General features: G+C 35.3%; 1 protein-coding gene across 1 annotated transcript in view; it reads right to left on the reverse strand.

The window, feature by feature from the left end:
- The window catches only part of LOC131855281 (androgen-dependent TFPI-regulating protein-like), a 40913-nt gene extending 27061 nt beyond the window's left edge, over positions 1-13852 (reverse strand). The window contains exon 1 of the mRNA XM_059206531.1: positions 13430-13852. Coding sequence (XP_059062514.1) covers positions 13430-13654 — 225 coding nt within the window. The 5' untranslated portion in view covers positions 13655-13852. The remainder of the gene's footprint in view (positions 1-13429) is intronic.
- Positions 13853-17976: the final 4124 nt, after the last annotated feature.

The raw sequence follows: 17976 nt of genomic DNA on the forward strand, positions 1-17976 counted from the left end.
CAACCTAATTTTCAATTCAAATTTATCACGTCTAAATATCTGTATTTTAAAGTAGACAATAGCTTTTTTGGTCGCTGAAATCTCTAATTTCTAAAGATGTAAAAAAGTATACATTATAACTAAGGAGTGGAACTCTCTGCCAGCTCCCAGAGCTAATGTTTCCTGCCTCTTACAACATTAGATCTTTCAAGTAAAGAGTGAATAGATATTTGAGCTTGCTTAGACCGCATCATCACTTAACATCGGATGGGTTGTGGTCAAATGCCCTAAAATTCAGTAAAGAAAATCACTAGATATGTAGAAAATAAATCAGGTCAGATTGTGGTCAAATGCGGCCAAATTTAGTAAAAAATTACTTAGATATATATAGATAATCTAAGAATACTTAGATAGAAATCAGATAATATTTTAAGGAAGGTGATACATACGAATGTGGATGGTTATAAAGACTGAGGGAGGCTAGAAAAGAGATGGATGGACTGTGTCAAAGATGATATGGTAAGAAATGGAGTAAATAACGAGATAACTGCGAACAGGGATGAATGTAAGAGAAAACATATTACGCCGACCACAAATAAATGGGATAAGGAAGAAGCAGATGATGATAATTCTTAAGAATAATAAGCTACTGTATCTTATATATAAAATTCTCGTGTCACAGTTTTCGTTCCCATACTCCTCCGAAACGGCTTGACCGATTCTCATGAAATTTCGTGAGCGTATTGAGTAGGTCTGAGAATCGGCCAACATCTATTTTTCATCCCCTTAAATGTTAGGGGTAGTCCATCCCTAATTTCTTTTTTATTTTAAGGCAAAACAACGTTTGCCGGGACAGCTAGTTTATTTACAAATATCGCCATTATGTTAAATAGCAATGACGTTACAAAGTATGCAGCACATACGTAAGATAGCTACTTCAACAGGTCAAGGATAATATCACCTACTTCATTTAAAATTCAATGTCACTACATGTGAACGAAAAAGTGATTTAAAAATATCAAATCCAAATGCAAAGTATTATTAAGCGATTACATTATGTTTTAAGAGTTAGTCCTGCCCTTGTGATTATAAAAATAAAAGAACATTTATTTTTATAGCTCACTAGCTACTCGTACTGGCTTCGCGCGGGTGTATTATTTATTTCTTAACCAACAGCATACACAATACATAAAAACAGAAAGTATAAAACAATAGTATAGCTAATAATAGGTTTCACAATATCAGTAAAAAATATAAGAAAGTTACCGACTTCACACTATAGATACCAGGAATATATTCCGGGATTTCAGGAATGACATAGGCCGCGTAATATGGGAATTCATAGTTCGCAGCACACGTCAGACTAGTCAGGACCGAAAGTGATTATTATGTATCACTGCTACTATATATATTATAATTTTATATATGTATTACATTATTTACATTTAATACATATTATATGTAAAGTTATTACATGTTACATTTAAACGTAACTTATTTTATAAAAACTTAAACAATATATTTCAATACCCAACAAAATAACACGAAAACAATTGCGCTACAGTCAGAATATACAGTGGGTTGCCAAATTAATAGGGACAGTCACATTTTTTATAATTTTTGTTCTTCAAGTGGTCTTGACTACGTTTTTAAGTGGTAAAAGTTTTTTGCTGATATGTTTTTATGTTCACCTTGTCTCTATAACTCAAATTCAAAGTGAATTTCAAGTGCTGAGAGATTTGTTTATTTTGGAAATATATTTTAATGACGGGAGAGACACACAGTCGTTCACACGTGTAAAAGTGAAACACGTAAATTATTCTTTTAAACAGTTCTTTAGTGGTTTTGTGAAATAATCAATACCTGCAAGTAAGTAATATTTTACTATAATTAAAATTAAAGTATTTTGGAGCGGATTTTAGAACAATTTTAATTTATTTTTATATTTTCAGCTTTGGCTATGGGTCGAGGGGTAGATTTGACTCCGAGAAAAAAATCCGAGGTTAAAACCCTTCTCCTACACACAAATCACTCTCAGAGGATGATAGCACAACTGGCCGGGATATCGAAATCTGCCGTCAATAAAATAAAAATAAATTTAGATCAAAATCAGCCACATTCGCCCAAAAGAAAAGGCAAATGTGGCAGAAAACGTATCACAACAACACGTTCCGATAGGAAAATTCGAAATATCTGCTTGCAAAACAGAAAGAAAAGTGCTGGATTTTTAACTCAGATAGTACAGGAATCTGGAATACGTGTTTCAAAAAGAACTGTACAGCGAAGGTTGGCAGAGGAAGGCCTGACAGGTCATCGTCCAGTTAAGAAACCCCGATTAACAGAGGCGATGAAAAAGAAAAGGCTTGCTTGGGCTCGTGAGCACCGCCTGAAAACTGTTGAAGACTGGAATAAGGTCAGTTCTATGGTTAATTTTATTTGTGTTATATAAAATCATATTTACAAAAATTATAAATAGTTTCTATATTTTTTTAGGTATGTTTCTCAGACGAGTCAACTTTTGAAATTCTGGCCAACAAAAGTAACTTCGTGAGGCGGCGCCCAGGCGAGAAATTTCATCCTGATTGCATAGTGGAACGAATTAAACACCCTGTAAAAATAATGGTATGGTCTGTCATCAGCGCAAAAGGAGTTGGGCGCCTCTATATCGTCCAGGGAACCATGAGACAGGACCAATACAAGCAAGTATTAGAAACTCGCCTGTTGCCGCAACTTCAGGAATGGTTCCCGAATGGGGAGGAATTCGTGTTTATGCACGATTCAGCTCCATGTCATAAAGCGAGGAGTGTAACCAAATTTTTGGAAGACCACAACATTCCAGTTTTACCTTGGCCTGGCAATTCTCCTGATATGAATCCCATAGAAAACTTGTGGGAAATTACCAAGGCGGAAATTGCTAAGGAAATCATAACTACCAAAGTAAAACTGATTGAAAAATTAATAAATGTATGGTTTCACAATCCCAAAATAAAAGAAAGTGCTAAACAGTGTATTGAAAGTATGCCGAGGCGAATTCAAGCACTGATAGAAGCAAAAGGAAATGTGACAAAATACTAATAATTTCCCATCATCATTTTTATTGTACTTGTTTATATTTTCTAGTTGTTCAAATATTAAATTATTATAGTCTAAATTCATTATAAGATATGTGTCTGATATTATTAAATATAATTATAGCCTAAAGTGACGTTTTTAATTAATTATAGACCAATGTTTTACAAAAAACGAATATTTCGTGACTGTCCCTATTAATTTGGCAACCCACTGTATATTTAACATACAAAAATAATTATACATATAAACCTCTTGAATCACTCTGTATATTAAAAGAAACCGCTTCAAAATCCGTTGCGTAGTTTTAATGATTTAAGCATATATAGGGACGGACAGACAGCGACAGCGACTTTGTTTTATAATATGTAATGATTTACAATTAGTTATTTGAATTTTATTTAGTATCTAGGTTTTGACATTTTTTTTTGTTTACACCAGTTATTACCCACTCAGTACCACATATCCCACTGTTTTAGGTTGACTGGAAGAGATCTCTTCTGGGGATAAGTCCACCTTTGCTCACATTGTCTCTAAATTATAATATCTTTGTATTATCTGTGCAATAAAGAATATATAATGATTTTATCTGATTATAGAACTCTAGTTATTTCTATTACTTTTTTTATGGGTGATAATGTAATGGTGCACCCGCCTGCGCTTACGGATCACGCTGGCGGGGCACCAGTGGAGGATGATAAGATGAGCATGAGGTCAGGTCAGTTAGCACATCGTGACAAATTCACTAAGAATTTATCTCGATGTTTTCCAGGAAGCCACGTGGAGATCAACTTGACATGGTACAATAAGCAAGCAATAAGACTTATTGCTAGCAATAAGATCATTAGTCCACATTACTAACACTCCCCTTTCTCCCCCCTTTTTAGGGGGGTTTGGGCTATTGTCATGTGCTAAGACCTGTACCTGTATGTGCTGTGACCTATATAGATCTATTGTGCTCGCCCTATTTCAAATTTCGTTGTCTAGATAGGTGAGGGACAAGAATTGAAGGTTTTCTTAAGAGTGATGTTTTTATCTCCTCAGGATAGAGTAAACTTTCCAAAGGAGATATTACATTTATACATGAGTGGGCTACAACCGTATAGGATGTGTAGTGGCATTTCCGCTTCAGATTTTGCCAAACTGCTACTAGTATCTATCGCTAAGTAATAAGAATAATAATCTTGGATTAAGTCACACAGCGCCATCTAGTCTTAAACTAAGCTTACTTAACAACTCATAGAAATACATTCATTTTTGTAACTACATAGTACTACATACATAATATATATAGAAATCACACAAATCAATACAAATTATCATATGCATGAATACAAAATGTTTGTACCGTGCGGAGATTAGAACCCGCTACCGCCGAGGCTGTCGATCTAAACTATCTGAGCTCTCTAAATAATAGTGGAATACTCACAAAATTCCAAAAGGTAACAAACGCCTCCGAATATCGTAGTGTTTCTAGCAAAAACGTACTATTTAGTACTGCATCGGACACGTCCAATAAAATATAAAAGATTCCGTAATAACAAGTCGATAGATTCATTAAACATTGCGCGAAATGAAACAGCAATCGAAACGGTAGGTGCGCACGCTCCTGTTTCCGATTGGGATGCGTCTTTTTATATTTTTCAACACATCTCCCGTTACTAGACATATTGATGTATATGACAGTGAGAGTGCTTCCCGCACGTTTTACCGAAACTAAAATATTACTAATTTATATGTATATTTTGATATTTTTGCAGGGTTAAAAACTAAATAGATAGAACCTATTTGACTGTCACAGCGCTTATATCTCAGAAACTATTAAATTGCGATTGTTATAGGGTGCATTATTTTAAAATACCGTATTACACTTTGTTCAAAGTCGTCTGTATGGGTAGTCGTTCCTCTGTTTATTCCCTTAGATTTTATAATCTACGCAATACTTTGTATTGTTTAAAGAATTACTTCATTAAAATAAATCAGATCAGAGAGAATCATCAAACGTAACTAAATGTAAGTTTATTTCAATAACGAAATTCTATTCTATTTATTCAATTATAAAATTTAAGAGTGAAGATGCTAATGATATTTTTGTTATTGTAACACTTAGATAATAATTGTAATTTTTACCCTTTTTATGGCAAACTCTCTTTTCTGTTACCACCATACTCTTGTTAACTGTAAACTCTGTTAATTAGTAAAAATAAATTATATTAATATACGATTTATATTGTTAATCTTCCTAATTACCGTCCATCAAACACACCAGTGTTCTCAATCGCCGTTCCCAGCCCACATGACGCCAGCTGTGTGCGCTAGAGACGACAATGCTTCCTTCTCTTTCCCACATATACTATACAATTACATTCACATTTTTAGCAGACCCGGCCACACGTTGCATTGTCTAAGGTTCTTGAATAAAATAATATTGCGACTATAAATTGAGCTGCTATCCTATCTTTCAAGTTGGATCAAATTGTATACAATGTGCAAATGAAATTTGCAATCGGTTCAGTAGTTTATCGCGGACAAACAACGTGACATGTAACTATTACATATAAAGACTACCTGTTGCACGCGTCTTCGCTCCCGTTAATTTATCCCCTTAGGGGTGGAATTTATCAAATCCTTTCTTAGAGGATGCCTACGTCATAGTAGCTTTATGCATGCACGTAAATTTTATATGTAAATATTAACTATTCAATCTAATTTCAGCACCCTCGGTTTGAGCGCCAACTCACACTTGACTCTTTTTACATGATAATGGCGAATATGTTAAAAACAATAACCATTACGTCATTAGGTATGAACAAGTATAATACATGTTTTGCTAAGTGACTGGTTAATTTACTTTAGTTATATAAAAATATCCTTGTGCGAAATTCAATATATTTCAACAAATATAATAGAAATAACCTTATCAGTGTAGGTCTATTACAGATCTTAGGATATGTCAAATCTACCGTCAGTTCGATTCGATATGGCAAACAAGCATACGGCCCATCTGATAAACGGTTACCGTAGCCCAGGATAGGCGAACCAATGGCACGCGTGCCATTGACGGCACGCGACAGAATATTTTGGGCACGTCGTCGATCATAAAACTGTTTGAAGAAGCTGGCTCATGCTATTTTAACAATATTTCCACCTACCTATACCTGCGAGTCATTATTTTCAGAAATGAATAACATTAAAAACTCGGTTAGAAACCGTTTGACAGATGAATCAAGTTCAGCATGCATTTACCTAACAGTAACATCGTACAAGCCTGACATAAATTATTTGTCGTCTAACCTGCAGCAACAGAAGTCACACTAATTTTACAGTAATTTAATTTATGCGTGTAATGAAAATAATCCAAAATGTACCTCTTTTGTTTACTTTATTTCATAGAGAGTTTTGATAGTATGTATTTATTATTATTATATTCCAAATAATTCGAAAGTCAAAATTATTTGATGGCACGTCAATGACTCCATTGAACATTTTTTGGAAAAAATGGCACGTTGATGCATAAATGCAAGGAAGTGGACGCTACGAACATGAACACGCGCCGTGGGGCATGCCGCGATGCGTTCACGGCGGAGTCAGCAGTTTCAGCGACGACACTGACGTCACCAGATGTGGTGTCACCGCCGGTCGCCGCGTCCCCCGTGCTCCCCGCCCGCAGCTCGTGAGCGCCGATACCGCTGCATGTGGAAGCAGCGCTAACAAAATCCTCGGTGCAACCACAGCGTCGAGATTTTGCCGCCGTCGTCGCTAGCAAACCGGCTGCTTCAGTACAGCGGCGTGTGCCAAAAACGGCACTGAACATTGACGCTACGTGTGCTGCCACTGGCAACCGCGACGATGATGGCTTCGTCGTGGTACAAAAGAAGAGGCGCACAAACAGGGTCAATAGGAATCATTGTGGCACTGCACTCACTGGGCCCAACTTTCTGCTGCGTGCTGCTACACCGACCACGACAATGTACCTGTCCCGTCTACATTACGCCACTAAGGAGCAGGATATTGTCGATTATATTCGTACCAAGAGTAACCTGACATTGAGGGTAACGCAGCTGAAGTCGAGTCACAACGCAAGTTTCAAAGCGTTTGTGGCCCTGGTCCCCACCGACTTGCTGCCCACCTTCATGAAAGAGGACTACTGGCCGTAAGGTGTGGTGTATCGGCGCTACCGTGGCAGATTGCCGTCTTCAGTGCCATGATCACACAGACAATATCATTGTATTAGTTTTTAAATATTATATTATATGTATGTTAGTATTATTATAAATACCTTATTTTATAACATGGGCCTAGTTATCTGAAATAAATGAATAAATAAAAAAAAATAAAGGTTCGCATACCCTGCCGTACCCTATGGACGCTTGAAGCACCAGGGCCGTGCGACGTTGGCGACTTTTGTATATGCAATGTGCGTATACCATAAGTATGTTAACAAGTAGTTGTAGAGGTGGCTGCGTCCGCTTAACTATTAAACAAATAAAGTAGTGCGTAACAGACCGATTTCTCGTGTCCCCCGTACATAACAGCGACCCTTAAGAAATCTTTGGTTTACTAAAGGAATTGCCACTTTTGATTGTTTACAATTAGTGGTTTGTTTCTATCTTCAGTTTTGTATTTTGTTGTATTTCCAAGTATTTGTTTAAGGGACAGCGGCCCGGAAAGTTTTGCCTGTTTAAGTCCAATAGGCGTTTTGTTAATCGGTGGTTTGCCACTGGAATTGTCACTTTTAATTTTTTACAATCAGTGGCTTGTTTTCATCTTTGGTTTTGTATTTCGTTGGATTTTCAAGGGACAGCGGCCCGTTATTGTCCCTATCATTATGTTAAACTTTTGCCTGTTTAAGTCCAGTAGGCGTTTTGTTAATCGTTGGTTTGCTACTGGAATTGTCACTTTTGATTGTTTACAATCAGTTGTTTGTTTCCATCTGTGGTTTTGTATTTCGGTGGATTTCCAATGGACAGCGGCCCGTTATTGTCCCTATCATTATATTAAACTTTTGCCTGTTTAAGTCCAGTAGGCGTTTTATTAATCGGTGGTTTGCCACTGGAATTATCACTTTTAATTTTTTTACAATCAGTGGCTTGTTTTCATCTTTGATTTTGTACTTCGGTGGATTTTCAAAGGACAGCGGCCCGTTATTGTCCCTATCATTATGTTAAACTTTTGCCTGTTTAAGTCCAGTAGGCGTTTTGTTAATCGGTGGTTTGCTATATATATACTACTTTTGATTGTTTACAATCAGTGGATTGTCTCCATCTTTGGTTTTGTACTTCGGTGGATTTCCAAGTGTTTGTTTAAAGGATATTGGCTCGCTATTGTCCATATCATTATATTAAACTTTTGCCTGTTTAAGTCCAGTAGGCGTTTTGTTAATCGTTGGTATGCTACTGGAATTGCCATTTTTGATTGTTTACAATCAGTGGATTGTCTCCATCTTTGGTTTTGTACTTCGGTGGATTTTCAAAGGACAGCGGCCCGTTATTGTCCCTATCATTATGTTAAACTTTTGCCTGTTTAAGTCCAGTAGGCGTTTTGTTAATCGGTGGTTTGCTATATATATACTACTTTTTATTATTTACAATTAGTGGATTGTCACCATGTTTGGTTTTGTACTTTCGTGGATTTCCAAAGGTTTAAAGGATATTGGCTCGTTATTGTCCATATCATTATATTAAAGTTTTGCCTGTTTAAGTCCAGTAGGCGTTTTGTTAATCGTTGGTTTGCTACTGGAATTGTCACTTTTGATTGTTAACAATCAGTTGTTTGTTTCCATCTGTGGTTTTGTATTTCGGTGGATTTTCAAGTGTTTGTTTAAGGGACAGTGGCCCGTTATAATCCCTATCATTATATTAAAGTTTTGCCTGTTTAATTTCAGTAGGCGTTTTGTTAAACGTAGGTTTGCTATTAGAATTGCCACTTTTGATTATGCAATTAGTCGTTTGTTTCAATGTTTGGTTTTGTATCTTAGAAGATCTTTGGCGAATCGAAGTTCGAAATTGCTAAGGGTAGTGGTAAATACGTGCTGTTACCACCATACTAGCTCCTCTCCTTGCCAGCTCGTCCGCGGGATCGTTACCATGTGATGCTTACGTTACCACTATGTCCTTTTATCAGAGGTGTAGCTACCGCCATATCTGCCGTATCAATGACACGGGGTCCCGGGCCACAGGGGCCCCTATCATGCGTACTGTTATACTCTGATTCTGTAGTCTATAATGCTGCCCTGGCGACCACACCTTGCTGGGTCAGCGTCTGGTTCGCTTGAAAGTTGGATAAACCTAGATACCAAGTCAATCTGTATTCACTCTCGACATAAACGGTTGCCTTCAGCCTCGAGCGCTGTTTAAATAAGATAAGTTTTTTTTAACCCTTCAAGGGAAATTCATATATACTGTTATATTACAAAAAATAACTTCCCATTTTTTTTTAATTTCACAAATGCCAAAAGTCATTAAAAGCATTTTTATCTCGCATCGAGTATATATTTAATAAATCAATTTTCCCAAAAAATAGGCAAGGAGAGTGTATATTTAATTTGAATTGTTTGTAAAAATTAAAAAAACTGACAGTCATATAATTCACAGCTTAAATGGCTACCTATCCGTTATCGTAGAAATGTTCGTATGCTATGTACTCTCTATTCTTTTCTATATGATTCTAATTCTCCTGATTACATTAGCAATCAATTTCATTTCCATGGGGACAACACCATTCGCTCTATTCGCACGACCAGAAAATGTTTACTTCTTATACCGGCTCATTTGTCCGGTTTCATCCACTATTCTTTCGCCGTTCAGGCTATCAAACTTTGGAACGACTTACCCCTTGATATCAAGACCGCCACGAGTAAATTTTCTTTAAAGCGTAAATTGCGGGAATACTATTCCAGCATATAACTTTTCTATTATGTAGAATAGTTTTCCATTTTATCTTTTTGCGTGACTCATTGTTATTTTTACATCTTTTCTATGTTATAGTTGCTGAATTTGTTTTTTTTTTTCTTTGTTATGTTCTATCTGCTGTTGCTATTTCATTGTCAGGCTATTAAGTATGTTATATGTATGTATAAGTTATATGATGTGTATATGGTATATTTAGGTATGTATTTTATTCATATTTATCTATAGCTTTATATATATTGTATGTATTTGTATATGTATTGCACATTGCACCGCCTACAGTTTCTCTGCACAACCTGTGGTTGACTGGTAGAAAATGCCGTAAGGCGTTAAGTCCGCCATATGTACTTTTACCTTGGTATTTTGTGCATTGAAGTTATATAAATAAATAAATAATTACGAAGAATAAATATTTCTTTTAATTTAATGCAATTTTATTCTTTTTAAGTTGTTGTGAATGAGTAATATTTAGAATTTATAATGACTTGATTGATTTAATATTTGTACGCTGGAAACAGCAGAATATGATGAAACATATATTATATATACTTACCACCATTGTACATACCATATTCTGACAAATAAATATATTATTATTATTATTATTATTATTTGAAATCGTTACTCTCCGTAAGGGCCCCCATATACATTTTTATACGGGGCCCCGCCAAGACCACAGCATGGGGGAGCAGCTTGGACACATCTGTTCTTTTCACTCTCCAGAGGAAATTAATACGAATAGAATAGAATAGAAAATCATTTATTCAAATAAACTTACATTGAAGCACTTTTGAATAGTCATTACATTTTTTTTAATCTACCGCTCGTTCGGAAAGCTGTCTCATCACAAGAAGAACGAGCAAGAAACTTGCGTGTTGCTCTTTTAAATAATTTTATTATTACTTTACATTTTTAAGTTTAAGTGTGTGAATACAAACCATCAATTAGCACTAATTTAATTAAATACATTCAAATAGAAAAAATATTGAATACTTAACAACTGGTTAAACAATTAATAAGAGGAAATCAGTCATAGTGATTAGAGCAGACCAGTCCCTACAAGCAGCACCCGTTCACGAGTATGACGGATGAGCCAGCTATCACTGCGCTCGACCATATTTTAGGGAGCCCAATGACCCGGCCCACCACGCCGCCACAAGTCTGGACATTTTAGTGAGCATGACTACTCAAAACACTAGACCACGTCAAAGCTACTCACAATTGCCATCTGATAGTTATTTCATAATAAATAAAATATTTACCCTGCCTTGCATTTATATCTTGTGTCTAAATTTACTAACTTCATTTTTTTAAAATAAAAGTAGTCTAAGTTACTCCTTATTACAACAGCTACCTGCCAATAAAAATATTGAGACTACACGCTTCTGTCTTTTGTCTGATTGTATCTGTCGTATCTATACATTGCATGATCTAAGTTATGATCATGAAAACTTCATAATTCAAACACAAGATATACTTGTACGGCTAAACAACAATAACAACCTATAAATTTGAATGTATAATCACTAACTCATTGTTACGAACCTTTTTTGCATGTACATATCAATTTATATTTAATTAGAGACACGTGTCGGCTCGACACGAGGCTTCAGTGCCGTGTTACGAAGGTCTTAGAATTATAACCTTATCCTTAGAATAAGGTTATAATTCTTACTAATATTATAAATTACTAGCTGTCCCGGCGAACGTTGTTTTATCTTAAAATAAAAAAAAATTTAGGGGTGGACTACCCCTAACATTTAGGGGGATGAAAAATAGATGTTGGCCGATTCTCAGACCTACTCAATATGCTACTCAAGCCGTTTCGGAGGAGTATGGGAACGAAAACTGTGACACGAGAATTTTATATATAAGATAACATATGTAATATATATATATATAAGAATTATCATCATCAGCTTCTTCCTTATCCAATTAATTACTTCGACGTAATATGTTTTTCTCTTCCATTCATCCCTGTTCGCAGTCATCTAGTTATTTACTCCATTTTTTACCATATCATCTTTGACACAGTCCATCCATCTCTTTTTTAGCCTCCCTCAGTCTTTATAACCATCCACCACAGATAATATAATATTACATCCACATTCATGTATCTATATAAAGTAGGGAAGCATATTATTCTTTCACACAAAAACTACTGAACCGATCGTCATGAAATTTTTTACACATGTTCTTGGAGGTCAGTATATTAATTATTTGTTGAGGGTCTATTTTATTTACGTAACAATTATTACCGACCCCACAGAGGTATTAAAATAAGCATAGGATACTTTTTATTAAAAAAAAATCAAATATCATCATTATATAGTATAAAACAAAGTCGCGGTCGCTGTCTGTCCGTCCCTATGTATGCTTACATCTTTAAAACTACGCAACGGATTTTGAAGCGGTTCTTTTAATAGATAGACTGATTCAAGAGGAAGGTTTATATATATAATACATGTACACCCGTGCGAAGCCGGGGTGCGTAGCAAATTTTTTTATATAAGACAAAAAAAAATCAACATTTTGCTACTTCAGCGCCATTTACAAGCAAGTAATGAAGTTATAAATCAATTATAATACGTCTTCGTCGAATTTCAGGATAATTCACACAGCGCCATCTAGACCCAAGTCAAGCTAGCTAAAGCTTGTGTTATGGGTACTAGACAACTGATACGAATATATATATATTGTTTCCTACATGCTAAATATTGGTCTGAGTGTGTTAAGTACGTAATATGTGTGAATTGTCCTGAGATTATTATCCTTACCAATATTAAAAATGCAAAAATAACTCTGTCTGTCTGTCTGTCTCGCTTTCACACCAAAACTACTGCACCGATTTAAATAAAATTTGGTATACAGATAGTCTAGACCATGAGAAAGGGTTGTAAGGGGTTGTAAGGGGAGATGAAACGTTCTATGGAAGTATTCAGTCATTTTTAATGCTAGAAGCTTGAAACTTATTTCAAAAGCTTTTGACTATGAATATGACATTCAAAGTTTGTACGAATTTTACCCTAACCCCCTTAGGGTAAAATTCGTAAACTAAAATAGGGGATGAAATGGAAATTCCTCATTCGTCCTCTATTCGTTGCGAACGAAGTCGTGGACACATAGTTACAAAGGTTATTGAACAGACAGACGGACACACTTCGAGATTATATTATTAGTATGAATTTAGCATGTTTATTGATATTTAAGATTAATTCACAGAACCAAGACAACATGAAGGTCATACGTTGTTTACGCGCAATTATACTTACATTCAACGGACGGGAAACTGGTTATTCTCATTTTTTTTTATAAACTTAAGTGTTATAAAATTGTCATAATATACTCATTAATACAAATGTTTGCGCCATGCAAGGAATCGAACCCGCAACCATCGGAAGTAAGGGATGTGCCAAACCACGACACCATAGAGGCCGTCAAAAATTTTATTTTAAATAATTTAAAATACTTACATAATTCCAATTAGTAAAAAAAAATAGGACGTAATTTTTTAAACTGGCAATATCCAGATTCTTTGTTTGCTCTTCAGTGATCGTGAAAGTTCTCCAGCATCCCCACGTCACAACCACAGCACTTAAAACGCACATAAAACAATGAAAGACGGTCCTCAAAAATAGTCTACACGGAAATCTCCCGCCGAAACGGTCCGTTTTATTATCTGTATTCACATTGCACATTTTTTTCTACCAGCACCTATTAATCTGTGATACCAACGGCCAGTATTATTTTATTAATTAAAAGTCTATGCTCACAATTATATTTTTTATCTGTGACTACAATATTATATTACGGCCAGTATTATTTTATTAATAAATTAAAATTAGTCTATGATTACACTTATTATTTTTTATCTGTAGCTATATAATATTGGTGATATCAACGGCCAGTATTATTTTATTAATAAATTAAAATTAGACTATGGTTACAATTATATTTTTTTTCTGTGACTATGTAATATTGTTTACACAAAGAAGTCTGTATGATCACTGACTAGTACGCCTTTGTTACTTGGTTTCTTTATTACACGTTACGTTAAATTTAGGGTTCTGTTGATGAACGAGATTTAACGTAAGTTTATTAATTTATTCTGTTAGTTTATTACATCTGTTAAATCATATTTATTGAGCAAAGTCAATTAAAGATATAAAAGATATTGAGATTAAAGATATTTTCAACTGATTTCATTAAAGAGTCATAGAATGACTCCTGTAATTGCTCTATCAAATCTCACCCCTATTTGTGTTGCATTTTTTACAGCTGCACTATGTAAGTTAGAGGTATTTCAGGTGTCCATAAGCTGCGGTAACCGTTTACCATCAGATAGGCCGTATGCTTGTTTGTTGCTTGTATACAAAATTTACTCATGCAGACTATGCTGTACAAGTCAGCCAACATTAGTAATTACATACATAGACTATATTTAGAATCTGTGGTAATTTTGTTAGATGACTAGTTGTTTTTTTTATAGCTTGTGAGAGTGCCGTATCACGGGCTTCAGATTATATAGGCGGTGGTTACCACTTACCGTCAGGTAGGCCGTTATGTAATTACGTAAAAAAGGTTTTGAATGACGTCAGTTAACCCATCATGGTAACTTCACAAGGAATTTAATATGATGGTTTCCAGGGGAAACTTTGTGGAGGTCAACCTGATAAGGTACATTATTGCTAGCGATGGGGTTATTAATCCACATTATCCCCTCCCCATCGTGATTTCTCGCGTGAAATTTATAGCCTATATATTATTCTGATGTATAAGCTATATTACTGTAAAGTTTCATCAAAATCCGTTCAGTAGTTCTTGCGTGAGAGTAACAAACATCCATCTACGAACTTTCGCTTTTATAATATCAGTAAGAGTAGATTATAAGGAGGTAAATTAACTAAAACTAAAACCAAACTTTCAAAGAAATATCGAAAAGGTAAGTCGACATCACAGAAGACCGAAGAGCTGGCAGCTACCTCGGACAAAGAATTAGTCTAGCCATTCAAAGAGGGAACGCTGCCAGTATCAACGGAACGTTGCCTAAAGGGACCCCTTTTAATAATATATTTTAGTTATTGTATTATATTTTTTTAAGCTTTTTAATTTTAGGTTCTTAGTTGTACAATTAAGTTATGTAAATGATATAATTAGTTACAGTAAAATATAAACTAGTTATAACTTAATGTTATATGTACTACCTTAGTTAAAGTGTTGACATATTTAAGAGAAAGTTATTTTTGCATTGTTTTTTTTTTCATTCATTGATGAACCACGCTCTTGTCGGTGCAGCTCTTGCCACTATCCACGATCTTCCATCAAGCTCTTTAAATTGATACGACATGACTCCAATTTTGTCTTTAATTTGCTTGATGTAGCTGTGCCTTGGTCTTCCCTCTCCCTCTTTTCCTCTATTTTCCATCAATTTTTATTGTTTTTGTTTGGGCTATTATCAGGTGCCTGCAGCACATGTAGTACGACCTACATAGATCTATTGTGCTCGCCCTTTTTCAGAGTTTGCTACCTAGACCCGTCAGGGACAAGAATTGAAGGATATTCTTAGGAGCGATGGTTTTTATCTCCTCGGGAAAGAGTGTATACTTTCCAAAGGAGATATTTCGTTTATGAATGAGTGGGCTACAATCAGATAGGATGTGTAGTGGCGTTTCCTCTTCAGTTTGGAAAAATGTGCAGATTTTTGTCGTGCATAGGCCTAGTTTTGGCATATGCTTGTTTAATTTGCAGTGTCCTGTGAGGGCCCTAGTCATCATGTATGTGTTGTTTTTACTCAATAGCAGTAGTCTATTGGAGTATTTGTTCGAGTAGCCTGATATTAGCGCTTTTGAATATACCAATCCTGGCATTTCCTGCCAGTGATTCAGTGCTTATCTTGCCGTATCAAGTGTCCTGACAAGACATGGGAAAGGCCCATCCCTTGTCACACAATGTCACACTTTGTCGATCCCCATTCCCAAACCGTCTCACACAATGTCACACTTTGTCGACGCCCTTCCCAAACCTTGTCACACAATGTCACACTTTGTTGACCCCCTTCCCAACCCTTCTCACACAATGTCACACTTTGTCGACCCCCTTCCTAATCTCTTTCACACAATGTCACTTTGTGGACCCCCTTCCCAATTGTCCCTTGTCACACAATGGCACACTTTGTCGACCGCCCTTCCTAACCCTTGTCACACAATGTCACACTTTATCGACCCCCTTCCTAATCCTTGTCACATAATGTGACACTTTGTTGACCCCATTCCTAATCCTTGTCACACAATGTCACACTTTGTCAACCCCATTCCTAACCCTTGTCGCACAATGTCACACTTTGTCGACCCCCTTCCTAACCCTTGTCACACAATGTCACACTTTGTCGGCCCCATTCCCAACCTTTGTCACACACTTCTTATTATACTGTGACATAATTTAGGGATTGTCCCTTATTTAAAACAAAAGTTAAACCTACGGAACCTTTAAATTCCTTTATAATTAGTTACATTTACAGGTTTTCATACAACTTCACAACCGGTATTACGATCTGTTCAACTAGTTCAATTCCGTGGCTATGCCTGACATTGATTGTAATTATTAAATATTTTTAATCTTATATATAAAATTCTCGTGTCATAGTTTTCGTTCCCATACTGCTCCGAAACGGTTGGACCGATTTTCATGAAATTTTGTGAGCGTATTGAGTAGGTCTGAGAATTGGCCAACATCTATTTTTCATCCCCTTAAATGTTAGGGGTAGTCCACCCCTAATTTTTTTTTTATTTTAAGGCAAAACAACGTTTGCCGGGGCAGCTAGTAATAATATACAATTTAAACCGCATAAATATTAAATTCTAAAGATTTTTATGCCTTCACATAGGTATATTATCACTGTGGCTTGATCGTTTATATGTCTGTAATGCAAATAAATGACTTACTTACTTACATATTAATATAACTTAAACCATACTAATATTATAACATCAAAGTTTGTCTGTCTGTCTGAACGCTTGTTAACTTTTCACTATTTATCTGAAAAACCCTTGAAAGAAATTTAATAAATATAGATTGTATCATGAATACCAACATAGTCTATTTCTTAACTAAAAGGACGAAATAATATTTATCTCTAAAAACTAAACAAAGTCGCAGGTAGCAGCGAGGTTAATGTATAAAATATACATATATTAATAATTAATATATTAAATATTCATTTCACAGTGACATTACTATATTATATAAGACATATATAATTTGACATTGAAATCTTCTTTAAATCTGCATGTATCTAAGATTATAATATTCATTACTTAATTATATATATATATATCTATTATATATCTCATTCATATATTACTATATGAATGAGAGAATGCAATAGATAATTTTAAACTCCCGATATTTTATATTTAAGTAAAATCAACCTAAAATCTTAATAATAATAATCATCTGGAACTTGATGATAAGGACATAACACCAATCACACAATAAGTATACATAGGGGGAAAGGGTATTGCAATGTATCATATTAGGTTAACCTCCACGCGGTTCCCCCTGGAAACCATCGTGATAAATTACTGGTGAATTTCCTGCACTAGTGCCTCGCCAGCGTAAACCGTTAGCGCAGGCGGGTGCAGAAAGAAAGAAAGAAAGAAAGAAAGAAAGAAAGAAAGAAGGAAAGAAAGAATGAAAGAAAGAATGAATGAATGAATGAAAGAAAGAATGAAGAATGAATGAAAGAAAGAAAGAAAGAAAGACAGAAAGAAAGAAAGAAAAACATTTATTGATAACCATTATTACATTTACACATTCGACAACGGTACATTTTAATTATATATATACATATGCACACACACACTCATACACATACGCACACCCACGCATTCACCCATGCACACATACACTGCACCTACTTGGTTTTGGCCAGTAAGTGTGTTAAAAAATCAGCAACAGCTGAGAAAATGCGAGAATAGTTAAATAATAACATGTTATCTATGATATTACTACTGACAGCGAG

Source organism: Achroia grisella, unplaced genomic scaffold (genome assembly GCF_030625045.1).
Source record: "Achroia grisella isolate CSIRO2021 unplaced genomic scaffold, CSIRO_AGI_Agris_v1 utg1360, whole genome shotgun sequence".
In the NCBI taxonomy this organism is placed as follows: Eukaryota; Metazoa; Arthropoda; class Insecta; order Lepidoptera; family Pyralidae; genus Achroia; species Achroia grisella.